General features: G+C 40.6%; 3 protein-coding genes across 8 annotated transcripts in view; 2 read left to right on the forward strand and 1 right to left on the reverse strand.

The window, feature by feature from the left end:
• Positions 1–8,299, forward strand: part of tsl (membrane-attack complex domain containing protein torso-like) — a 29,122-nt gene extending 20,823 nt beyond the window's left edge. For 3 of the 4 annotated variants that reach the window (XM_031982842.2, XM_031982843.2, XM_031982841.2), the window contains exons 2-3: positions 4,304–4,967; positions 6,003–8,299. In XM_031982842.2, coding sequence (XP_031838702.1) covers positions 4,332–4,967; positions 6,003–6,398 — 1,032 coding nt within the window. In that variant the 5' untranslated portion in view covers positions 4,304–4,331 and the 3' untranslated portion in view covers positions 6,399–8,299. Of the gene's footprint in view, positions 1–13; positions 3,719–4,303; positions 4,968–6,002 lie in introns of those variants that run through there. The other variant, XM_031982845.2, reaches the window with a different exon arrangement.
• On the reverse strand, positions 6,671–10,510 carry LOC116429701 (tetratricopeptide repeat protein 5). Of its 3 annotated transcripts, none has more exons than XM_076371654.1 (9): positions 10,391–10,510; positions 9,790–9,857; positions 9,316–9,666; positions 8,994–9,236; positions 8,869–8,922; positions 8,609–8,794; positions 8,334–8,506; positions 8,100–8,244; positions 6,671–8,026 (listed from the first exon to the last, which is right to left on the reverse strand). In XM_076371654.1, exons 3-9 carry the CDS (start codon positions 9,568–9,570, stop codon positions 7,907–7,909), a joined length of 1,176 nt encoding a protein of 391 aa, XP_076227769.1. In that variant the 5' UTR covers positions 9,571–9,666; positions 9,790–9,857; positions 10,391–10,510; the 3' UTR covers positions 6,671–7,906. The 3 variants fall into 3 exon arrangements, with proteins under 3 accessions (XP_076227769.1, XP_031838801.2, XP_031838800.2); XM_031982941.2 differs by having other exon boundaries at positions 9,790–10,207; positions 10,391–10,441; XM_031982940.2 differs by having other exon boundaries at positions 9,790–10,290; positions 10,391–10,441.
• Positions 10,511–10,553: 43 nt separating this feature from the next.
• The window catches only part of UBL3 (ubiquitin like 3), a 125,149-nt gene continuing 108,526 nt past the window's right edge, over positions 10,554–27,176 (forward strand). Inside the window, exon 1 of the mRNA XM_031982942.2 lies at positions 10,554–10,989. Coding sequence (XP_031838802.1) covers positions 10,960–10,989 — 30 coding nt within the window. The 5' untranslated portion in view covers positions 10,554–10,959. The remainder of the gene's footprint in view (positions 10,990–27,176) is intronic.

Raw genomic sequence — 27,176 nt, forward strand, 5'->3', positions numbered from 1 at the left:
ATATCGAAATACGAAAAAATGATTTTATTAGTAGTTAAAGACATCTGCAGTACCGTTTAAAACTAAGAATGGATTGTAAAAACGAGGCTGCTTACGAAATAATCTGATAAAATGGCGGGAATGGTCGCTGCTTCGTTTCCCACCGAATAATCGCTTTTAATCTGAAACGTACCGTAGCGAAAGGATCAAAGAGAAACTTTGTTTTCTTGAAATCTATAGAAACGCGATTGTAGGATTTTAAGTGTTTAAGATAATTATGATCATGAAAATGAGAATTCTCTTTCACTGATCGTTATCTGATAATAACGGGAACGTAATGGTTTATAGTATTACCTACGCTTAATCGGTTCCGTAATTTCAAGTCTATCTTGACACGCTGGTCGTTGGCGTTAAGTACTAACCGCGACACCGGTCTTCTTATCGCTATCACCGCTATGCTACTAGTGTTAAGCATTAAATTGGTCACGAACAGAATCACAGAGGGTGGAGGCTCTACGCGGCGAACCTTTTGTCGTAATCTCATGAATATGCATACCTACTTTCGTCTGCAACACAGCAACTGTGAATCTGGGTATGTGGAACGATCTTCCTTTCAAGATAAACCGATAAAAAGCTTCCCGTTATGTAAGTTCACTGGCACGGTTGTTTTATCAACGGGCGGTGCTTGAGGCACAGTCAAAACGAACTGTTCGGAGACGTAATGGAATACGCGACGGTATTATCACAGGAGAAATCGACAATACCTCAATTAATCCTCGCATTACCGTAAAACACTATCGTTGTACACGACGACATTTTATAGAGAAAACCATCAACCGGCGTAGCTTCCTCGAAAAATGTCGAAATTCCACGTCGTCAATGAATTATGGACGAAAGATAGAAGGAAAGGTTATTGGGACAAAGGATAAAGGTCTATTATAGAATGTCAAAGTTTACGCAAGTTCGGAAACTGTGCGATGCACAAACTGCAGACGATCTTTGCCACGGATGAGCATTAAAACGGAGAAAACACGAACGAGAATGCGGGTCAAGGACGATAACTACGAAATACTTATGCGTTCGGATCGACCTAAAGTTTCGGATCGATTAAACCTTCCAGTCGCGTGTCGTAATAATGTGAATTCGGATACGGCGTTCGATTACGTGAACGTTAATCAGATTGACCAGACCGACTCGTATACATCTGGATATTATCAAGACCAAAAACCTGTGGACAGACGGGACTAATGTGCTGCGCGGGCGACTTAAATTTCACTTTCACTCCGATCGTACTTCATACCTTCGGTCTTGGAAGGCTGCGTTTACACCGCCGCGGCGTATATGGATTACAATTAAAGCCTGGGAAAATCTATTAGTTGAACCACATTCAAGGATAGTACGAGTTTAAGGAAGTTTCCTAGATTTGTGAGAGAATTCGATGGTTCTGGAGCTGTTCAAAGTACCTTATTAGGTTCGTGTGATTTGTTAGTTAAGAAGGAATAATCACTTGAAATCTTGGCAAGTAAATAGATTCTTTATATCTTTTGAAATATACTAATCGAGTAGAATATTAATCGAGAAGCCGTGTTTTTCTGAAGAAAATATCCACTTTCTGGGAGACGAAGTTTGCAAAGTTCGCGAAGTCATTCTGCCGAACGTAGCCCGAGTTTTCACGTCTGCCGTAAAAAAATACATAATTTCGAGGAAAGCACTGTTGAAGTTTTGGTGATGTTGTAACCCAGTTTGTTCAAAATGTTACAACTTCTTTGATTTGTTGAATTTTTCTACATCAAACTTGTTTTTAGTTTGTAGACACTTGTACTCCTTTAAAGATTAGATGATTCTAACGTGCCTATCTCTATGGTCTTTATATTCTATGTGTCTTGTAGAACTCCGAAGTGTAATTTCCTTTAGAAATGTCCAAGAAACAGTAATGTCCTCAATGTTCTTCTCATTTTTTCAGAATCCTAGACATATTAAATCAATGTAACCTTTCGGTATTCCTATTAGCCTGGGAGACTTGCAACATTTTATAATTACCTTGGTAACACCCTGAACTTTCTGGTACCACCATTAGGTTAAATAACACCCATATCTTTTAACTGCCATTTCTCTTCGGCCACGATGACATAAACAAGTCGTGTATTCAACTATGGCTTACATATTAAGCACAACAATCTATCACAGATATTTTCGAGGCGCCTATGTATCACAGCAGTAAACGGTTGATTTTTCGTTTTGTCTAACGTCCTGTCACCAAAGTCGCATATAAATTGCTAGATGTGCCTTGGTGAAAGGCCTAATTTTATAGGTGACATTCCACGTCGTTCGTTACTGTAACGGTTCCATACGTGTACAATGAATTCATTCCCCGTATGTTGTCACAAGACGAATGCAACGCCCACATTACGTTACAGTTCGTTCCAAGAGCCCAAGTCCAACCGTGACACAGCACGTCTAGTACGGTGACTGTCTAGGTCCGTCTCATTCACTTCCGCCTCATTATACCCCAGGATGCGCTCCTGCAAGAACAATCACGTTTTACCGTATTAGCTGACGCCACGAAGCTATTCTCCATTCACGGTGTTCTCCGTCGTTCTCCCGTTCCCATTCTTCCGAGTTCTCCGCGAGTGGGATTGCCACCCGCCATTAAATCGGGAACAGTCTCGCGAAACGTAACGCAAAGTTTCCCGTCGATATTCGAATCAGAGGTTCCAGTGCAAAGACAGCGAGGATTACCGCAGGCCGAGCCAACAAAACCACTGACCGCGTAATTATCAGCGGTAGCCGGGACAGAAAAGCCATGTTCAACAAGTAATCAACGACCGGCGGTGTCTCCAGCGGCGCAACGGTGCAAAACAATCGCAACGCCAGGACGACTGCCAGGTTGGAAGAAGTCCAAAGCCTCGAAGCAGCCTTTGCGTGTTACACGATACACGCATGAATGACACTGTACAGCGATGTCTGTTCCGGGACCTTGATCTTGGAACACTTTCCCGCGCGAAGAAAAGAACACCAAGGACCGAACGATTCACCTTCGGCTGATGGAAATTTCAATATGATGTTAATCGACTCGGGTAAAAAATCATTCCACTTATGCGCGCCGCATAGCTGACATAGCTGGTAATGCGGAAACGATCAAGTTGTACTTTTGGACACAAGTTTCGATGGATGCCATGACCGGATGATAGACGCGCAGTCTACTTGGAGCAATACCGTTAACGCTGAGTGGCATATAAATCGTAGCCAGCGTGCATAGCAATCAATCGCGTCACCTGGACTTTATCAAGATGTACAGACTCGCCTGCACGCGATCGAACGAGCCGGACGAACTATTACCTTGATGGAGGGTCGGACAGCACCAACAGCTAACTTTTCCTGGTCACCTGGAGACTCAAGACGAAGAAAAACGCCGGATCCTGAACAAGCGCGGATTTTATCCTGTCCCGCAGTGGTCCTTTCTCTGAAGGGTCACCAGAGAGAACGCTAATAGACCAAGGTGTTCGTCCGGCGATCAGGTGGGGATGAAGGTCGCACGCTGCCTCGTGCAAATGCCTCGGGAACGTACACCTAGACCTACAAAACGAGATTACACGGGGCTATCTACCGGCAACCCGTTGCATCGCGTATCCACGCGTGCACTCGCCAGACGCCGACAGACACTGTGAACCGGGAACGGAGAACGCACCTCTCGCTGCAATCTGATAGAAGCATCCAAGATCATCCGATACTGCGGAAGGTATCTCGTTGGACAGTTGCGTAGTGATTACATTTATCGTTTGCCAATGATCACGATTTATTAGGGTGTGAGTTTTATCGTGAACGTGACGAAAGTGTGAGATGAATGATCATGTTCCTAAGGTCAGTGTTGTGCATTTTAACCCTTTGCACTCGGAACGCCAGTTGCGCTGGCATGCTCCAATTAGATTCTGAAAATGCTACGTTGTGAAACACTGAAGTTTAAATATGCCTTCCAAAATTCATTCGAACTGAAATCCAATGTTCTTTCGTAGTCTCTATAACAATCGTAGAAATTGTTGCCCGGTCTAAAGGGTTAGTGCAAATTCATTTAAAATTGAGTAAAATGAAACCAAAGATCGGTCAGTCGCCACCTTTGTGATCAAGTTAGCTCTGACCGCGAAAGGTGTCTACTCGAAGGACTTCTTATCTGTAATCAATGTTGTTCCAAGTGTCGTATGATTCAAAGAATACTAAAACAATGATTTATAATCCGGATACCACTAGCCATTGAGTTAGATCACGGTTAGCAAGTTGTGTCGAAGCATCTAATATCAGTTTTAAAGCAGTTTTTCTTTCGTTTCAGGTGGTACCACCGCAGGCAGCCGCGAGAGATGTGGTCACGAACGCGATTCTTGGTCCTGGCGTGGATGCTCGCGTTGCTAGTGGGAGCGCGGGTCAGCGACGGGTCGCAGGGGCCGCGTCTCGGCGGCGCCGTGAACATCTTCAGCCGATACGGCTACCTGAGCATCAGTATGAGAGTGTTGCCCAGAAACGACACCGACACCTGGATATTCCGGGAGCCGACGCTAGACGTTTTCATGAATCCGGTTCGGACGGCGACCAGACAGCGCCAGCAGACCACGGTCTTCGACGGTGATTTCCATATGGAATTCTGCGACAACATCCGGCAACTTTTACAGGCCTACTTCCGGGATTTCACGTTCGAAAAGCTGGAGAGGCCATGGCGGGCGTTCACCGGTAGCTGGTCGAAAGCCGCTATTGCCCGTCACCTGGGCATCAATGCTTCGTTCATCAATGGCGAGCATTGTTACGTGCTAGTGCGAGTCGCCAGGTTCCGAGAAACCGAGAAGCTGGCTGGCACGGCGGAGTCGATGATCCTAGACGAAGCCGTTTTTAGAGAAACGAAGAACGTCACGGTCGGTGACACCGCCAGCGTTGTTCGATTCATCAAAAACTTCGGCTCGCACTACATCGCTGCCTATGTCACAGGGAATTCATTGTACCAGGTGAGGTTAATTACCTGTTCTATATTCTGTTCCCTAGATTTTGCGTGCAGTTCGAGAATGGTTTACCAATTAGTTTTTAATTGCATGTGAACGGTTGATTGTGAATAGCTTCGGTATTATTCACGATAGGTGATTGTAGTCCTCGATACTTTTACCTTATTAAAATTAAGAATGTATGTTATTAGCAGAAAATTCTTTTCTCTTTCCAAATATTGCAATACTTAGGTGTTCTGTTAGATTAAATGTGACCAACGCTTCAGTAGAACTGAATTTTTCTTATTGTTTTCTGTGATATATTTGAGTAAGCTCGAACGTTAGTCTATATAGAACGCTTAGCTTTCGCAAGTGCCTGTACATATTTCACGAACAGTATCCGCAAACCGTTTCCTGGTAAGTGCGCACCCAAAGATCGTTAAACTGCTTGCACGACAAGATTGCTCAACGTGATTTAGAGCTATTGCAGAGTGTGAATCGCAATGTTTATCTTCCATCGTTAAAAGATCCTGATGGATGTTGCGCTCGGGAACTGTTGGGCTCGCAGCATCTACAATGCTTTGCATCATCGCAATCGAGTAATTGAAATTCACGATGCAACTTGAGAATCCGATATTTTGTTAATTATGTGTCTTTGTCAGCGTAAACTACGTCTAGCGATGAAGTTAGATATCCTGGTAATATTCCTATAATCAATATTCACCTTCCGAAGTTTACGTAGTTTATCCGGGACTAGCGATACCAATCATTTTATCTTTAGATGTCTCGTAGAAGATTTAAGATTCATGAATACTTAATATTTAAATGCTTCAGCATACTCTTGTGCAAATCAATTTCCAAATAGTCATATTGTTTAACGTTGACTACGGAAAATTATTCACACCACAATTATTTTTTTTATATTGATCTATACCATAAAGGTGAGGCTACGTAAACCTTCTAAATTTTAAATTCTGATAGCAATTGATTCATTCAAGTAACTGGAATATATCTAAGTAACAGGATCTTGAAAGTCGATAACAATTGAAATGATTGTTCCAGGTGTTTGTCTACACGCCTCAAGCGTACCTTCGCATAAAGGAGCGTTTGAAGACAGGCGGCGTCGCAAACCTATCGAATCTCGAGTTAAGCAATTACTTTTCACCGTGGTACGCCGAGCATATCGGCGCGATTCAGGCAGCGAGCGGGAACCGTACCGTTGAAGCATGGGCAGTGGAACAGCTCCGGAATCAATATTACCTTTTCTCACACGCTAGTTTGCTGAAATTGCACGGAGATGCGACGCTATTGAAGAAACTCGACGAACTTCTTGGTAACGAGGCGTTGTTGCAGCTGCAATTACGAACGTTGGCTCCCATCTTCAACGATACTCAGCGACGCGAATGGTTCCTCGAGGTGATCGATAATTACTTTAAGTTATGGGAAGTGAACATGTGAAGTGTACCATTGCGAAAAGAAGCATACGAACAATTGGTACAGCTTCGTTTCACTTATGTGACCCGACTCGCCCATGGGAAGCAACGATGTCCATGCATTTAGAAAATGAATGAGAAAGTATCAATGACTTCCAGCAAGGAGCAATCGCCTGTAGCGCGAAGGGGCATCACAGTTCTCTGGGTCGCTGTCAATCGAGATCCACTTCGAAAGTTCACTACCGTTTTCCGTCGAACGGATACTAGGATGTAGTAGAGAAACGACCAACTATCATGTTGTTATAAATAAGTATTTATTATTATAATCGATAATAGAAAACATTTTTATACAAACGTTTTAAATATATCACAAGCATTTTTCGCAAAAGTGTCTTGACTGAAAAATAAGCGACGTCTTGTTTCTCTGATTTTGTTATGTTCTAGATAGTAGACGTATTGCTTTAATACAGTTAATCTCGGAGGGTACTTCGATAAACGAAGAAACAAGACTCGCGACGTTTTTCTTTTTTGTATTGAGTTTGACTACATTTCTCGAGCGTGGAGAAATTTAGTTGAGGAACCAATTTATGTGAAAGTAAATATACACAGTACGCGTTTCGCGATTAATTTGAGACTTTAAAAGTCATGGACGTTTCTAGTAGAATTGAAGTAAATCAATATAAATATCGAGTATGAATAAACAGAATGTTAGTGTGTATATTCCTTACAAAGTCAAAATTTATTTTATTGGCACGGTGAGATGACTGATGAATGGAACTTATGTTAAAGTTAGTTAGTTTGATTGAAAGTGAAATGTTATGCGTTATTCTTAAGTTTAATATTTCCGTAAGTTTTTGACCCCCCCCCCCCCACATTATACAAGAAACTTACTATAGTGAAAGTAGTGAGAGCACAACACAAATTTTACAAGAAGTTTTATATTAATGCCATTGCAACGAACATTTTTCTTAGATTGAAAAGTACACAAAAGTGTATTGTAAAAGTCAGTATTTTTATATGTAATTCATCTGTGCTTTATGTAAATTATAATGTAATTGACTCTTGAAGATAGGACCTGAGAACCTTACCTCATTGGTTTTGATAAAATCTTACAGGCATATACAATAACTTACTATCAAAAACAGGATAATGTCATATTTTGAGAAAAAAATCGTTGAAATAACTTATCGCGTAAAAGATTTCAGGTCCTTGAGATGTCTGTATTAGTTAATATATTATAAACAAAACGTAACAATACTTACGTGACATGAATTTTCATGTAAAAAACAAACTATGTAAAACTTTTTTAAAATTTAATTGTCTGCAACTTGAACGATATCCTCCTAAGCAAACGCTCAACAATACAAATATATTCGCCAATCTTCAGCGATATTGACTGTCAGAAGATTATTTATCTCTACGAATGTATTAATACTTGAGTTTAAAATTCAAATACCACTTCAATTGTTGTTTCGATCACGGAATAATCTCGGTGTCAATAGTGTTTCACTATTAATTTTTAAGAATTTGGGCTCAGTCAGTTTTTTTGAAAGTGTGGAATTTTGCAGAGGCTTGTTGCTCTTTACCTAGTTTTCTGCCATTGACAACTAATATTACTGGTGTTTCAACTCGTATAGATTTGAAATCAAAGTCCTGGAAAAAGACACATCATTAGAGATTTGTATTTAACTGTAAAATCTCAGCAATGTGTTTGTATTATACCAACATTATTAAGATAAGAAAACTTCTGGTGGATAACAAAAGGTTCAGGTATAGCTACAGAATCTCCTACGGTAACGCCACGATCTTTAGCCAGATTATATACTGTTACAGCAATACACGTTTTTTCTTCATCAACCAGACAAAAAGCGCTAAAAAGTTATGTATTTATTAATTAATATAATAAATACTATCTCTCATTTGTTACTTTTTCTTTAAACATAATGGGAAATATCCTTACAAAGGTACACAATCTGTATCTTGTATCCAACATACTACTTTCCCAAATACAACTTTCTCTGGATTCGCACCAGCAGATAAATCTTTCAGCATTGTTAAGTCTAATTTCACAGTTTTCTGACCAGATGTGAAAGAGCCACCTTTATATGGTCCCAAATGTTTAATATCCAATGCCTGCATTCAACCAGAAATTAATAAATATGAACATATACCAAAATCATATGTTAAGTTTATGAAATCTACGGAGAAATGCAATGATAACAAAATTCTGTATACCCGTATCATTTGGTACAATCTCTTTGGTTTTACTCTGCCATTATTGTTCACTAAATTTTGTACATCTTTTAAATATTGCAATAGTTCATCTCTTTTGGTGCGTGGTGTGTCCCATAGTGGATCTAATAACATTGCTCTTTCAAATGATTGCAGTGCTGCAGAGTATTCTTCTTGGTATTTCAAAGCCTAACATAGTCATTTATTCGTATAAGACCAATTGTGAATCTGTGTACTATATTTACATATGATAAAATACCTACCACTGCCTTATTATGAAATAAATGAGAATTACTTCCAGCTACAATATCTTTCTCCTAAAATGGAATTTGTTATAGTCTTGATAGACTTAGAAATTTATGAATACATTGCTGTTTAAATAACTTACTGCCTGCAGGTAAGCTGACATGCAACAACGTAATGTTGCAGGGTTCTGTGCTACTGTAAAAAAGGAAGACAAATAGGCATTTCCTAAAATTGCCCAGGAAGTACCATCTGTAGTATCTAGACCAACTGCTTCTTTTGCATATTCCATTCCCTGTTGTATATTTTGTATTCGTTGCTCATTATTAGAAACTGGTTCCTGTCTAAGAACCATAGATAGATTTCTTAAAGATACTTTATTTCTACCCTATAATATACATTATTGTCTTATGATAACAATACATACAGATAAAAAATTAATAAATATAAATGTATGAAAGTATTACATGGCGTAAAGCACCAACAAAACAATTTTTTGCTTGTTGAATATCATCGTTTTTCCAATAACATTCTCCTAATTCGTTCCATGCTTCTATTAAATTAGGTTCTAATTTTACTGCTTTAGTTAATAACTCTTCTGCTTGAGGCACAAAACACTCTGTAACATTTAAGGCTTTTCCTTTCAGATAATAGTATCTTGCACGTGATCCGTCAATCTCATATCCTTTGCATTCATCGAACTTATTTAATGTATCTTTCATTTCTTTCTCTATGTCACCATTTTTTTTAATTGCTTCTTCGATAGGGCGATTTTCAAAATAATGATCTCGAAAAAAATACAAAGCATTTACTTTCTCCTACAAAAGTTAGGAGAATTATTAAAAGATGAAATAAACGACAACTTTCATAACATACTGGAGGACTATTATAATCGAAACTTGTTTATTGCATAAATATTAAAATTAAATCCGTATATGTACCGTCAGAGCAACAATCGGATCTTCTTTGACAACATTTGCGGATTGCGCTCCTGCAACCACTTTATCATCTATAATTGCGGACATTTTTTCATTTACTTTCATAAAAAGTTTATCACAGATATTGCATTGTGCGTCAAATATACATGAAGTACATAACTTTATACATAATCCCCGGATTACATGCGAGTGAATATTAAAACAAAGCAATATAATCTATCATTCGTGAACTGTCAAAACTTTAGGGTCACCGACGAGGTTATGTATTAATGCACCAACATAAGGTAGTGTTCACAGTTTCACTAATTACAATTACTATCAGTTAATTTGCTCTTGATATCACAGTAACAAAATAACAAGAATACTTGAGAAATAAACGCATAACATAAACAAAAGCACCCACTGAAGGACAATGTGTAACCTATTCAAAATTTATGATTCCGTAACACAAAATGTGTTCCATGTTAAATGTTTCTATAATATCGAAAGGTTCCCCGATGAAAACTAAGAATACGAACGAAATATCCTCTCAATAATCCAACTTATTGAAATTCCAAACACAAAATATGTTCCAAATTTCAATGAATTTAAAAAAAAAACTCACTTCACAGTACACTTTATTCTAGACACCTTGTATACTTGTAACAAGCTTCGTCCACACGTCAAAATTACGACAGTTCAATGTTCAGTTCCCCCATTTGCCGTGGATGTCGTTGGCAATGCTTCTCCCACTGCCACCTGTCGAGAGCATCGAACGGGATCGACTAGTCCATCGTGTACTCTGTGACCGAAGCTCGGCCAGAAGGCTGCATCGTCTCAGGTTCGCCATTTTATGTGTTTGGCTCTGAGACTGGGACGGTGGGTGCGTGCGGTGCAAACATAGAGAGCGTATTCCGTTCGTTATCTACAAGATGTTACCCAAATACTTCGCGCCCGACATGTACAAGTAACGACAGGTGTCGGAGTGAGTGATCGGGCAGCGAGGGCTCGGGCCGAAATGGTCCCGGAATAGTGAGCTGTGCGTGAGTGTGTTTTCATCGAGTAAGTGCGTCGCACTGGCTTTTCGCTGCTGTCGCCGTTTGTTAATACCTGTGCCATTCGGGAAACACGGCTTTGGGTCAGATCACAGACGGCCTCTGGATTCCTCACGACACCCCCTCGTCACCATCTACGATGAGTTCGCGCAACATACCCTCAGACAAGGTGAGACTTGTCACTTTCGGTCTAACATGTCTACCGCACCCTTCTGCCTCCTCGTTCTCCTTTATTCCTCGCATCCACGTAATTCCGGGACCGCTATTCGATAGGAATCCCGCGTTACTATTTCACCCGGCCGCGCTTTCGCTCGCCGAGTCACGGCCACGGATCCGTCAATGCGTAAAATTTCGTCCCCCGGATCAATGAGATGTCTCGCAACGCGTCGGTCATATCCCCTTTTTTCCCCCCGATTAAACAACGGACGTGCACCCTCGCAATAACCCGACACTCGTATCTCTAGTTTTTCGTCTCTCTTCACGTTGTCATCCCATTATCATTCCACTTCCTGTGAATCTATCTGTCGAGCACCCCCCGCGCGACACTCGAAATCTACACCGAGGAGTCTTGCTTGCCGCTCAACAGTTTGACATTTAAACCGCAACGAGCGGATTAAATCGCGCGCGCAATAGAATTTTACACTTACCCGATGGATCGTAAATCGCCGCTGAAACTTTACGGTTCGACGGGGAGCCTTAAGGGCAAGCCCCGCCACAGTAAGACTGATTTTTAATGAAACTCGTTTCCTTTAATCACTCGCTCGTTGCTCTAGAGTGACCGGCGGTAATCGGCTAAGTCTCTAGATGATTCGGTATCTCCCGCCGCGTTTTCTGCGACGTTTCCTTTCTTCTTTTCATTACCCTCTCGATAGTAACACGCGGGCCGTATACCGCGTTCCTCTCATTCGCAGCTACCCGTGAATTAATTGTGTCGCGAGTGTTCTTCACGCGCTTTGGCTCGCCCGGACGACGGCGGAATTTTTACAAAGTCGCGCGGTTCCTCCGCATAGCGTAGCGCTCCCGGTGGCCGCTCTAACGAGCCCGTTTAATTGGCACCAATCGCATTACGCACGGAATATAAGGGCTTTGAGAGTTCGCCTTGTGTTCCGTGCCACCCCCCGCGCTCTGCCCCCCTTTCTCTCCTATCGATTCCGCTTTTGTTTCCCGTCTACGTATTATTAAATCAACGGACGAGGCGACGGTTCGAACCCCCCGCGGAATATGCATAACGGACGCGGGAAGAGAATAGACCGTGGCGGCCTATTCCGCGAGTTAAAAATATCATGGCCATCCGAAATTCGACGGCATTGATGAACCGTTAACACGGTAACTGCCACGAAAATCTCCACTGTTTTACATAACGCCTCTCATTTCGTGGCGACAAGGAACAATATTTAGGTAGGAACAATTATTAACCTTCGGGGCTCCAATGGCCACCCTCAGTGGCCATTTGATGCAATGCATAGAAAATTGGAGAACTTTATATTCAGTATTAAACTTTGAATCGTGCATTGAAACGTGGCATGTTGAAATAAAAAGAATTTTGTTCCTTAATCTACGTATGATTGAGCTTTTAAAAAATATTCTAGGGACAATTATTAACCTTCTGCACTCCAATGGCACTCTATACACTCTAAGTGGCCATTTGATGTAATGCATAGAAAATTAGAGAAAATTATATTCAATATTAACCTTTGAATCATGAATCAATATGTGGCAAGTTGAAATAAAAAGAACTTCGTTTCTTAATCTATATATGATTAAGTTTCTCAAAAATATTGTTTCTATCTCATCAGAAAATTTGGAGTATTTCTGGTGAAATGCTTTTGCAGTACAAATTGTTAAACATTTTTATTCGACGTCGGTCGTCTTACGCGTTGCAATTGTTTCCAAGCAATTCAGAAGCGCGATCACCAGCGACAACCCTGGCAGTCAACGCTTTAAACGGATGCAAATATTTGGGCGCTCGAGGTCCTACCGATTATGCACGCGCCTCTTCCCCGCTATTTTCGTTTTAACCTTCCCTTTTCCGCGGGGATTAATTGCCACCGATATCGATTCGCTCTTCGCGCCGTGTGAAGATTTATCGTCGCTGGGATTCGCCCGGCGCGAAATAAAGAGATGGCTGAATTGCCCCGGACATTGAATTGTCCCGTTGTTTCGCGGGGGTCAATCTTTTAATTCTTTCCGCTCGAAGGACGGAACGCCATCAACTATGTGTTCGCTCGTGGCTCGCGGGCCGTTTACGTAGGCACCTTAATCAGGATCACTAGAAGTGGTCGACATTTTTGGTTTTTTTTTCCCTTTTTTGTGGAATAAATTGTTCTCTCGTTTCGCGATTGTTAGCTTAATTGAGCTGTATTCGTGGATTGGTCACGCTTTCTTTTTTATATGCTTTAAGGATGATCGTTTTGGTTTTTTCACGTTTTTCACGTGGGTTCTTATAGTAAAGTCGGAGTAATTATTAAATAATAGTAAACTATAGGTTACGCTTTCCTCTTTATATGCTTTAAGGATGATCATTTTGGTTTCCTCACGTCTTTTACCTGGATTCTTACAGTGAAGTTGGAGTAATTATTGAATAATAGTCAACTATTTCGTTTTCGAATTATTGTTTGAGAGATTAGTGAAGTCAGTATAATTACTGGGTCATGTTTTATCCTCGGAAAATTACATATGATCTCATTTGATAAATGGTATTTTGCTTTATGGAAATTTTTTATTTTGACTCTCTTCTATACTGTTTTATCTTAATGTTCAAAATATTTACCCATGTGGGGTATAATATTTGTAGAAATTTAATTGCTGAATTCATTAAAAGAGATGAAAGTAGAATACTGTAGTGTACATGTGCTTTTCATAGAAACAGTAAGGCGTTAATTATCGCTAGATTAACATTAAAACAGAGATATGATCTTTAAACTTGGAAACACGTATAATATGGCAGAGTGAAAATTAATTTCCTCGCGTGTCGTAGATGAGTTTGCAATTATTATATAAAAGTTTACCACAGTTGCTATTATTCCCTTAAAAATGTGGTTGCGTGTGTTTTTTGTTGAAAAACAAACTCGGATACTAACGTTGTACCACGCTGACAGCAGATTTTCAATTAAGAAATGTTTTTCGCTGAGAATTGTGACCCCGAGAAGGTTAGTTTCGTTACAATTAATCGTGCAAATTGGAATTCATGGCAAGGTACTGCTCCAATAGCGACTCACGGATCAAGTTGACCTTTCGCAACCGCCAATAGCCCCACGATACAGTATCGCTGATTTATTTAAATCTCTCAAAAAATTATTTCATTTTCAGCAAACTGTTAATTGTTTCCAAGTGAATTTAATTACCATTGAAAGTCGACATAATTTTCTATGGTTCTGTTTTCAATTAAAAATTATTCTGATTTGAAAGAACTTCATTGGCTTTAAGTACTAATTATTTCTTGTTAATTCTCGTTTTATGTTGGCTTAGTTTTTATTTGAATAAGTGATTAAAATTAAATGAATTTTAGTTATTTTAGATTTCAATTTTGTCATTCTTCTGAAAGAGAATTTTTATTTGAATTCTTGTGAGCATCTGAAGAATTTATTTTCCTTTTCATATTTAAAATTTTTAAGTTTTTCTTTTCGTGTTTGCGAAAGAATTTCTACTGGTGCGAGCCTGAAACTCCATCGAGAACTGCTCCTTATTTGTGAACGTCGAGTCGGCGTTAATGAATCATACCTCCGTTAATGAATAAGTTTTACACTGACGTCAGAACTAACTCTGGCCTTCATTAATTTTGATTAAACCCTTTTTTTAATTAGTGATATATCAGCATTTCAATGAATCACTAAAAAATTGGTAAATTAATTTGCAAATGTATGATTTTTCAATGTGACATTTTGCGTAAAAGTAATTTAACATAAAATTAAAATTATAGACAATTTTAGCTTAATTAAATAGTTTCTCATGAAAACGCTTTTATCGTTTCAGAAAACAACGATTTATAAGTGGATCATTATCGCCTGTTCTGTACTTTTAGGGTTTTGTTGAATTTGCATAATTAAAATATTCTACGATATAATGTGAAATTTAAATAAATTAGAAAGGTGTGAAATTATTATAATTAGAGGTCAGGTCAAGTGTAAGATCGTTTTAATTACAAACATACATGCTAATTACAATTTTATCATAGATTTCCCATATTGATTGTATTATAGTGATCAAATGAAAGTTATCACCAATTGTCCAATATCAAGCTTTGCCAATTTCGTATTGATACTGTTATTCTTAAGAACCATTTCCATTTGCCACGTTTATAAATTCTGCAAATTTAGACGACCAGCATTATTCATGATTCGTTTCCGCTTATATTCTAACGAACAGGGATCGTTCTACAATTTTCCTAAAGAAAGGCTTTTCATCTGAGAGCAAAATTCAACGTCACACGGCTGGATCAATAGTGTACAATTCCGCAGTGGTACTGTCAGCCTGTACTTTTCATTTGAATGTTGAAATCCGAGAATATCTGAACCCTGTTTGTCTATTCCAGAAATCTACACTGTTAATTTCTATCTTTTCACTCAGATCCAGCTTCACCACCATTTTCAAATGTTCTCTATTCAAATATTCAATTAAGTTTTCAGAAGCACTTCACATGTAATCCATATTCTCGGATGGTTCAAATAATATATAACAATTTCGTTGGATCTTTCCAATTAAATTCATCTAAAACTTCACATCGAGATAAAACCGTTTTTCCAAAAATATTCAATCTGCATCTCGCTGTACGAACACCGAAAATTGTTATCAGAGTACCTATATTTACTTCAGTCCGTGCCATTTCAATCCTGTAATCATCGGTATTTAATAATTCAACTCTGTATTGGCCATTCGATCAACTTGCATTTCATTGAGCCATGATATCTCTATTAACACGAGCTACATGATATTAACATTTATGACAGCAGAATATGGACCGTATTAATTTCATTCGTTTTACACCTTCATGGCCGTTCACGGTCCAAAAGTCAAACACGTAAATGTACTTACAAAGTAGCTTGTAAGCCGATAAATTATCCAAAAGGTACACCAGCCAATAAAGAATACCGTGCAAATATTAGCTCCCTAACGACCGATCGCTGCAATCACTTTCTACTCCTATGATTTCCCTTAAACGCCTACAAATCGCGCGGCCATGATTTCGCAACGGTGGCTACTTACACCGTGCACCTAGTGTCGCTCCGAAAGCGATTTCCACATTCCGTTCCTCGTTTTGCAAGCCCGCCGAGCGCTCCAGCTAAAAGCGGCGAGTTACTGTTGCGTCACGACAGCCGCGTACTCCATTCGAGTGTGTACCTCGTTCTCAAGGTAACGCGCGAATCGTCCGAATCGTCCGATTCTCACGGTTCGTTCCACTCTGGCCGCGGATACGTGGTTTATCCGATGTATCGTTCGATTCGCCGAAAACGTCACCGGGACGAGGTCTACGCGCAAAGGCTGCATAAAGATTCCCGGGGATGGAAAATGTGTCTGCTCGCGAAGCCGCGACCGCTGCCGCCATTGCAGTTGATATCGAGCAAGCCACGGTCAAGGTCGATTAAAGAACAGACCGAATGTATTTCTTTTCTCGGAGAGAAAAAGGGAACCGCGCCAGCTAGTCCGGACAATGCGAGACGTTTCTCCTAACTCGCACAATAAACCGTAGGGAAAGCGGAACCGTTACCTCGCTTCCCCTCTTCGGCGTCCAGGACTCCACCCACAAAGGTAAAAATGGTCCTTGGTATCGAAGAAAGACGCTAGATCAAGAAGAATCCGCTTGCGCGCTGCACGACCGATTTCCCGTACCAGTTCGATCGGTTTTTTCTCGTTGTCACTTCGTTGTTATTGTCGTTGCTGTTATAATTCCCCCTTTTCCCTTTTTTACATTCGGTGTCACGTTGATCGCCCTCGCGATGATTGACTCGGGCCACTCGTGATCGTGAATCACGTGGATGACTCCACTCCGCGGATGAAGTTTCGCCGATAAAACCGACTGACGCGTAGGTGACGAGGACGGGGGAACGTGGTTCGCTCGAGCCTCACTTGCAAATGTTTAATCGCGTCATAAAACGATGATTGTAAAGTCTGAGTTTATTGCGCGACAACTAACCGCGCCGGGAATGCGAATTAATTGAGGGTGAAAGGAAGTAAGGGGGAGAGAACGTGTGAAAGGAACTGCGAAAAGGAGCAATTGTTTTTAGACGTTTCCCTGGACAGGTTCTGTTGACACGATTCGCTTTAACTGTTTATGATCTAATGTGCCGAGCACGACGATCAAATGTTTTGTAGGAGGTTTAGTGAATGTTTTAGCGATGGATTTTAAGAAATATTTGTTGCGTTGAAGATTCTTCCTTGTCGCCGGTCGTTTTATTTTTGCAAGGAGTTTAATTGTACCTACACATTTTCTCAGTATGTCGACCAAGAATAGAGGAAGGTGTTCCCATTTACCTAACGTTTCTAGTTATTTTAGCGATCCTATTAACTTCGTTCTGCTTGTAGCATGTTAACACGTTAAGCGCTACGAAAATCTTGACCGTGTTCCCGTAAAGTGTTTCTATTCTAGCAAAGAAAAGTTGGAAGAATTATTCATTATTTGGCGTTACAATCCTCGCATTACACAATTATCAACTTAGTTGCGTTATTAAATATTTTCATTAACACTCAACGTGTTAAGATTGGTGGTGCAAGCTAGAAGAAGGTTACTTTACGTACAGAAAAAAGCTAAAAAAGAAGGCTTGAAATTATTCTGTTTCAGATGATAGTGGGTATTATTTGAAAAGACCTTTTCCCAAAATCGAAGCTTCGAACAAAGAAATTCCTTTTGTTTGTCGGTTTATCTTTGTAGCAACGTAGAAAATCTTTCTGTCTGTTTGTATAATCGATATCTGATGCTTTTAGAATGTAATTCCAACGTTTCGTCGATCAACTGTTAACTTTGACAAGGGTCTAAAAGCAGTTTGATACTCATCTATCGATGAACTGGGATTGCGGATGTGTAGATCCTTTCGGAAAGTAATTGCGACGTTTCGTCAGCTGGCTGGAACATTCATCAGGGATCCGAAGACACAGTGATAGCCATCTAATGGCGTGGGAGGCTTGCGGCTGCGAGCTGTACCCTTTGCGAAAACAATTACGTCGTTTCGTCGGTGTTGCTATTGAGTTTGCGAGGGACTCGAGGATTCGTTGTTATTACGCTAATCAGATTGGTATCAGTTCGACCCTGTTCCTCGAAGTATTTACCCAGATCGATTTTTTTAGTTCCTTGAATAATTAAGGTAGTTAGTCGCAGCGTTGCGCTGCTGATAAAATGATCGAGAGATGCAAACTTTGTTTCCCTTGGTCTTCGATCAATTTATTTCAGTAATTTCATCGACAACAATTTCCCAACATAATTTGATCACTTAACTTCTTCTATGCTCGTGAAGCAAACATTTAAATTTTATATTAATCTAGACAGACCCACCGATACAAGCCGCATATCCATATTATTTCACTTGAAAAATCAAATTTCCAAAACTGCGGTTCTCAAAGATCCAAATTGCCAAAGCAATCCCATCTCCGTGCTCAGAAACGAGAAACACCGCAATACCGGAACTCAACACAGTTGACATTGCGAACCGAAATTCGTGTCGATCGTGCAATCAAATTCCGCCGTTCGATGCATTAATCCAATAATCGAGTCGGTCCGTAGATTCGAACTTCTTTCGTTTCCCGGCTCAAAGGGACAATTTACTTCCAATATTGTTCTTCGAGCCGCAATTTGCCTCGCCGGCTCTCGAATGCCAGAGATTACTGCAGTTCGGGAACTCGTGGGACGAGTCCGTGTCCGCAGCAGCGCGCGGGAGAGCGCATCGGGGCGGGTAGCATTCAGAAAGGACATAACGGGCTGGAACCGAAAGGCCTAGAGACGGTTTTACGTCCAGCCTCCGGTTCGAGATCGCTCGTTCTATCATTTTTGTTGTACGTGTCCGCCCGAGGCCCGTTTGATGCTAGCCCGTTTCAAAGCCCTGGGCTGTTAGTACTCTTGTATCCGGACGGGCCGGGGCTGGTTGCTGCGGGTAACGCGGTTACGCTTGTAACATGTTCTCTATTCAGTCGAAAAGTTAACGCTGCCATTGGTGGCTCGGCTTTTTAACCGGGCCGGACCGGCCCGACCCGGCGAATGCTTGTTTCGCTTTTACGATACACCGTGATCTACTGAAAAACGAGGAGCGCCATTGCCGGAGGGGGCCCGCCAGCGAATTCAAAGCGCTGAAAGCGCAACGCCGCGGAAATACGATCGATGCGCGTGTATCACTTCGAATTGTAAGTGGCTCAGGATCAAGGCAAACTGCATGGTTAATACCAGGTTCGCTAGCTAGTTAATAGACACCGCCATGTAGATTCCCTCTCCGCCCCTCTGCCTCGTTTCATCTCAGCCTCTATCCCTCCGCTTCCTCCCTGCGTCGAGCATTACAAATGCCAGCCACGTGTTCTCCTTCGAGAGAAATTCGACGGCATCACGTACGCCTCGTAAAACTTCAGTTCCTTTGTCCCGTTTATTTTTTCATACCGGCGAAACAATTCCCCGCGGTACCGAAAGATGAACGAAATGTCGGAGACTATGGGAATATTGTGAATTTAAGACGGAATGAAAAAGGCATTGATATGGAATCTACCGGCTTTTTTAATTATTGTTTGTCGATTAATTATTAATGAAATTGAGAACACGAGGTATGAATATTACATTATTGTTGGATGCCTTCGTTCTTTTACGGCTTATCTCTTACTGGATAATTGTGGTAATTAGGGTTTGAACTTACAAGGAACTGCCAGCGGAATGAGGGAATGGTAGGTTACTCATTGGTACACTTGACATACTTGAGGATTGTGCAATCCGTGGAAATTTATTTGCTGGAAAGAAATTCGATGCGCGTTGCTGGTTTGATGTTATAGGAAAATCCGGTGATACGTGAGAACGAGTTCAAATGTTGAGACGTAAAGTAGAGCGGTAAGCTTAATAAAAGATGTAATCGAGTTAGACTTGCTTAATAAGAAATTTTATAGGAAAATAAGATTCGACGAGAAATCGTAGCCTCGTTGGATTTCAGAATATTAATTTCCTGGATTTTCATTTAAAAAGTTAAAAAAAATGTGGCCGAACGTAGCTGCGGGTTATCAGAAATTTTTCAAAACCTTGTAACCCAAATTTTCTCTGCAATTACTTGCCAGATCGTGGTAGAAAGCTGAAATGTGGAACAACATGTTTTCTCTTGATAAATTATCCAACGGTTCATTATTGATTTAATTTGGTTCGAGGTAACATTTGCATTCTTATTCAGATGTACTCTCTATTAAGTTTCTTCATATACGATTACATCGGGAAAACTAGAATGATTAACACATCCATCGTCCATTAAATTAATTGCGAATTTTTATGAAACTAGCCAGCAGTTAATAATAATTTCCAATGAATGTAAAATCAATTTTACAGAGAATCTAGAATTCTGTTTACCAGGAATCCTTGTGCTTAATGTTTCAATTAACCTTTAATTAGTCTAACGATCTATAATCAACCGATATACAATCTACGCAGCGAGAATCAATCAAGAATTCCGCGCTTCACATTGTTGGAGTAAATTTCAAGGTCGCCGGATACTTGTCCCACTGCTACTTTCAATCTTTTGTCCCCCGGCTCTGCTCATTACATTTAAAGGATGGTAAAGCGGGCGTGCTCTTTGTTTTTCGCGCAGTCAAGGTGGCACGGTATGAAATATGCGGGCCGTATCTAGCGTAGTGACATTCAAAAGTAGTGGAACAAAAGATCTATATATAGAAATCGTTGAATACGCGGGAACTCCGCGGGAATAGAATCTAAAAGCCCTCCAGCGGTAAACGCAAAAAGTCTGAGCCTAGCATGAATCTATGACAGCGAGAACGAGCTTGAGAATATCAGTGATGGGATTAAGCGTGATTCCGACTGGCGAGGACAGAAGTCAAATCCAAAACCATTTCGTTGGAAGCATCAAAAAGATCCTACGCAGACAATGTGTTATGCTTTCTAAGCGCAGAAATAAATTAAGCTTAATCAATTGTAGAAGTTCATTTACACTTATTTATAGATTTCTTGTATCGTATCTTCGGTACCTGAGTTAAGTGTAAATATTCTTTTTTTTGTATAAAATTCATTAATAATTTACGTGTAATGTTTTTGTACGAAATTGATTAGTGATCGTGTCCTCTATGAATGATACTCGAAGCCCCTTTGTGCCTGAACTCGGTTTAGAACCACTTCCCTGTTCTATTTCGAATGCATTCTTCTTTTGCTCGCCGCGATACACAAAACGCGTGCCACGTTTACACGCGTACTACGGGAACCTCATTAATGGGGACTCCGACTTGAGACGGCATGCAGCGAGACAGAGAGCCACGGCTCTTAAGAAACCGGTCCTGTTTATGTACGGAGCAAATAAAAATTTTGTCGTGGCACGCGCTCGCTGGGCCATGTGCTGGTGTACAATACGTTTCGCATCAGCGAAGGATTTACCCTGGATCAGCGGAAGCATAATCTCTCAATCTGTTTCTGTTTATTTCGTTTGAGAAGTGCTTAGACAATTGAATGTCGCGCTGTGCGTTCATTTTATTAACACGTCAAGCGCCATGTCAGTCACTGATGACCGACGCTTTCGAATTACTTGAAAACAATTGTAACATACAAGATAACCGATGTCGAATGAAAATGTTTAATAATGTAATTAAGTTGATCATAGTGTAATATAAAAGTTGTAACGCCAAATAATTAATAATCGTTCCTGATTTTCTTCTACAAAAGAATAACTTTACAGGAAGTTTATTTTTCTACCATATGAACTCATGTTTTACTGAATATAAAATTGTCATGACTACACGACCTGTCCTTCCCGAATACCTGCTACTAATTACTCAGAAGCAGTTCAAATTCGTGTCGCTCTGTGATTAGCAAACATAACGCTGGAAGTATTAACACACCACGGCACGAACTTATGCACGACCTAATATAACCCAAGGCCTCAGTGCTTCAGCAACTTTTGCATCGTGTAATTACCTACTTTCATCGTCCATTCTTAAAATATAATAATTTTGGAGGTGAAAAATTCGGATCTCATTCAAGACGTGAATTGATGTATACGAGAATATCGTCGAATCTCGAAGTGAAGGCGAATAATTCCAATAGAACGTGGACTAAAGTCGATTCGTGCAACATGGGTATGCAGTGGTGGCGCATAATCGAATGTCGTAACGTAAAGGTTAACACTTTCGCTCTTACTGACGCATATATTGCGTTTTCGTTTTCATCGTGCATTCGTTGCTGCTATATCCGTATAACCTCTTGGCTTAGGATATCGGGTTAAACATTTTAGATTGAATTTCGGAAATATGAACGTATTTAGCTTCAAGTAAACGCTTTTAGCTTATGAATATTTCAACTTTACTAGTAAGCTACTTTAGTTAATTACTTCCACCCGAAACACAGGGAAACAAAGGAAATTGCTGTGTCATACTCGCCGTACTGGGCCGGTTTAATTATTTATGCGTCGTTTCAGCACTCTTCAGAGGCTCTAATTCGCGCTGCGTTAATTTGCTGACCGTCTTGCTGGTAACACTTTGTATCGTGTTTTTATTTGGCTTGTCGGAAAGTTCTGTCTGTTTTATGGGCGAGAGGTTTTCCCATGGCCGAGAATATTAACGTTCGTGAGAGGCAAATAGAAGGGATCTCACAGATGGTCAGGTTCAGGTCTTGCAGGTGTTCTTGAAGATACCACCCCAAACTTAAACGGCGCCATGATGTTCACACGAAGTCGCGGTTTTATGAAAGTAAACTATAAAGACTGATAAAAGGAGAACATTTATTTTCTTCCTTGGAAATTTGCTCATTCACGGTAGATTACACATACTACAGTACTCTTTCCTTAGATAATAAATTTAAGATACTTTAATCCAACATAATTGAAGAGATCAAGATTTCTTATAGCGATTCCTTGAATCTTTTCGTATCTCGTAGTTCCGAATAAAATTTAGTTTATTCGATACATTTGCACGAACGTCAATTTCCAAGCGTCAAACGTTGAAACAGGACAATCTGACTCCGAAATTTCACTGTTCTAATTCACCGGGTCTCACGACAAAGACATCATTACAGGGTATTCCGTTTCTCCCAATAAATTTCGCTGTAACCGACCGCCATTTTATACTGCCATTAACATCACCGTTGCGATGGTATAATTATAATACTGTGTATCGTCCGTGTAAATTACACAACTGGCTCGGCGTCGTCTCCCAAACGTGGAAAGCGGCCGCTCGTAAAAGTTAAATCGCTTAATTGTATTTTATTACCGGCAACGCGACACAAAAGGCAAAACAGATGCGGCGGCTTTTCGCCAGACAGTTACGGAATTCCATCTGTTACGGGCCTGGTTCATTGTGCGTTCTATTATTGAAGAAATATATCGACGCGTTACCGGTGTCGGATATTATCGGGCTCGAAAACGATCGCGAATACCAGTTGCTTATGCACCTGTCCGTCCCGGCGGCTTGTAGCGGTAACGAATCGAGCCGGCAATTGCGATACGAGAATACGGTCCTGATGCAATCAGTCGGACGCGGCCTCGGCAATGTATGCTCAGCGTATCATGAATTTCGCTGGACCTAAATCACCGAATTTACATATTCAGCCAATTGCTCCGATGCACGTCGAAAATGCTTTTGCTCCGACCATAAAGAAAGAAAGGAAAGAGAAGAGGAATAGAAGTGTCTCTGACGATACACATAATCAGACTGCGGGTCTTTATGTAAATATTAGGTCATTCTATAACTAATGTCCCCTTTCTATGCTAACTATCGAGCAGTTAAATTTATCTTTTGAAATTTCCCTGTAGAAACTCCAAGATTGCATCTATTGCAACTTTAATTGATTTACAATTCGGTTTGCGTATTACTAAATTAATTTCCTTGAGAAACATCTGTTATCTTTTTAAAAATTGCAGAAGGAACAAATCAGGAATAGATTATTTTGACCCGCCTGGTAGTTTTAGCGTTGATATCTACACTTTTTCTATTCATCGACGTACCCTTTCTCATTTTTCGATTAATTTTTTAATGCGATTTTAGGGACGGTATTAGACAATCTCGTATGAAGTAAAAGGAGAAACAACGTAATTTATGGAACGACCTAATAAAAAATTTCTTGGAATTTTGAGGCTGAAATTAAACTGTTTTTTCGTTTAATAATTGGAGTACTTTAATTCCGGTGCATAGATACAACAAAATTTTATTACATTTCGTGTTTCGTCGTGTTCTTTGTACTCATATTTTATGTATACGTATGAAAATGTACGGTTTACTTATAACGATCGTTCTCTTCCGACGATTGATTACGAGACCCCTCCCAGAGCTACGAAATTCCTCGAAACGACGCAGAATGGAATCGTTGTCTAGGTGCGCTGCAGCGTGAGGTGGTAAATCAATGAAAGATTCGTCGTTCCGAGAAAATTCCTCTCCGCGCAGGATGCTACACGTGAAACCCTACTTTGTGCTGAAACCTTTGAAATTTCTTTGTAGAAACATTCTACTGTACACGGTAGAGCTTCGATCACGTGAGAATTATTTTCCACGTGATGGAGACTACCTCTTCTATGTAGCTTAATTTTCAACTTGCATTTAGGAGGCTTAATCGTAATATTCAAAGGAGATAACACTTCAATTCTATTCTTATCCACTTTCACGCGATCGCAACTACAGTAAATTACATTCTTCCAGAACAAGAAAGCACGAAACAGTTCCTTATACTCAATCATACATTTCATAGTTCATTATTCATTCAAGTTAATTGTGCTTCATTAACACTAAGTTTACAAACATTTATTCTACAGTTTATTCCGCTGTTTTCAGAAAAATTCGTTCGTTCAGATTTCGGAAGAGATTTAAAAATACATAATTGACGATTACACACTGTAATTGTATCAATCAAAGTCGACGTAAATATTCACCAGATGGTCTTTATAAAATTCAATATCTGTCACGTTGACGTAAACCCGATACCGCAACGCTCTTCTTCGATTTAGTCACATTCCCACGGGAGTTCTAGCTGCTGATGTACCGTGTTAAAACCGACGCGTAATTATATTCCCCGCGTTACGCCGAATGCCGGGCGGAGACGGAGCCCCGGAGCGTAATAACACGAGCGAGCGGGGCGTTCGCAAGAACGAGTAAGGGTTATCTCCGTTACGCTATTAATTGCTTAAAGCTTCAAAGCGAACGATAATGAACGGCGGGGGAACGAAGGAAAAAGAGAGGTCAGAGGGAAGATCTATCGTGGCCGCGGTTCCGCGGAAAACGGTAACCGTAACGGCCGCGGTGAGACGAGAAAGAAGCGGAAAGAACGGCGGATGGAAATGGCTTATGGCCCCGGGTGGGGGACGGGACGGTTGCAGCGGAGAAAAGCGAATGAACTGGTCAGACAAAGTCTTTGTGCCTGACGTCAGCCCTCACAGAGCGTGGAGGACGACGTTCCCATGTATTGTTCGAATATTTATTCGAGTTCTCTCTCCAAGCCACGAGGAACTCTTTTATCTCGATGATCCAGAACTCTTGTCTCGCGGGCCGCGCTTACTCCGGTCCTGTAACGGTAAACAAAATCCAGATTAGCGAATTTGTGGGACGATCGGACTGGGAAGTGAACACTGGAACGAGCGTTGGCTGATAGCCTTGCAGGTTAAACGTTGTTGACCGGCGATTTTATTAGTTATTATTCCGTAATTAAATATGAGAGTGAAACAATTTCAATAAATGTCGATATAATTTATTTATACATACTAAATTGAAATGAAACTTTGAATGTATCTTTTACGTAACATTGAATATTTTGCAATATTCTGTATTACTCTGCACTTCAAACATTGAACATTAACTCGTGATCGGTTAACAATTTGTTAATCATTGGAACATGTAAAGAACTGAGTATTATGGTTCAGCTGAAGGAAACTTCGTTTCGTATAAGTCGAACCAGCCTTGATTCTTTGAAAGTTGTGGTTTCTGGTTTTAACAGTATCCTTTTATCAGAACCTTCATCTCCTCGAGTCTATTAGCATTCATTCGTTCCGTTCATATCCAATTCTTCGTTTCCCTCAAATTCGATAAATCAAGAATGAGTTATCGCAATTCCGCTCGGTACGCGAATAAATGAACTTCCTGAATAATCGCCCTCGGAAACTCCCACAACGTTGGTAACTATTAAATTTGATAGATCCAACGTTGAAGGTACAAGTTTTTAACAGCCATTAGACTCTTCGGTTCATCTAGCTGATTACAAGACTTTTTAATAAGAATCAGATTGGATAGATAAAAAGGACCATAATTGATGTTGCGGTCATAAAAGAGACAGTAACGATGCTCGCGCGGCCGCGGTCTCCGAACGTAAAATATAGGTCCGACTATTCGGTCGTTACGCGTTTCCTAGCGTCTTCGATCAAGTTTGTCGGGATTGATACGAAGGCGACGTACAACACGCTCGTATTTCCGAGTCACCGGCTTAAAGCGTGCGGGTAAGGCCGTTCTGATCAGTCGTTACCGCGCGGCAAGCAAATTTACGAGGGTTTTTACGCGAAACCGTTTCGCGTCCAACGCGGCCGCAAAACCGCACGGTGTGTGTGTATATATTTATATATGTATGTGCATGTGTGTGCGTGTGTTTCGCAGGCATTATCGGCGAGGCCGCGTCCCGCAAGGTAGGGGCGAGATAACCTAAATTCGTTCTTTCGCGATCTTCCATTTCCGTGGTATTTACGGGACACGCCAAATTATTCCGTGAACGTATTTTTACTTTACACGCCGCACACACACGGCCGCGCGCCGGAGAATTTAACGTCGGCACAGTTTTCCGCGTGGCACCGGGCAAACGATACTGCGAAGCAAACGAATTGTAATTTTCCTGCCTTTAGCGTGATCAACTTTTATGTACTTTGCCGTTGAACCGCGCTCCCGTGGATCGCCCGTGATTCATGATGCGTATCGGAAACCAAAGGTAATTGGTTAAAAGAGAAATTTTGTTTCTGTCTTTAAAGAAATAGTTTTAACTGCGGTTAACTGCGTTTGGTGAGTATACGCGTCATCTTAAAACTTAAAATGATACTAATCTTTTCACCGATGAGTTAGTTATTTTTTCAGATACACGTGTAATTCTTCGTTTCGCTGTACTTTTTCTCACGTAATGAGAGATTTTTGAAACTAGTTCCACGGTTAACTGGTTAACGAGATTAACGGGAATTGGAGAATGTTGTTTGTTGGATTGGAGTTTGTAATGTGATTGTAGAGAGTGGATGT

Source organism: Nomia melanderi, chromosome 10 (assembly GCF_051020985.1).
Source record: "Nomia melanderi isolate GNS246 chromosome 10, iyNomMela1, whole genome shotgun sequence".
In the NCBI taxonomy this organism is placed as follows: Eukaryota; Metazoa; Arthropoda; class Insecta; order Hymenoptera; family Halictidae; genus Nomia; species Nomia melanderi.

Bases quoted from the DNA above. Each gene is read 5' to 3' on its own strand.
- LOC116429701 (XM_031982941.2), bottom strand. From the start codon at position 9,891: ATGAAAGTAAATGAAAAAATGTCCGCAATTATAGATGATAAAGTGGTT. The intron at 9,667-9,789 runs GTACATATACGG...TAACTTTTGTAG, and splicing joins ATCCGATTGTTGCTCTGACG to GAGAAAGTAAATGCTTTGTA. The intron at 8,027-8,099 runs GTTGGTATAATA...GTCTTTTTCCAG, and splicing joins AGTTTTCTTATCTTAATAAT to GACTTTGATTTCAAATCTAT.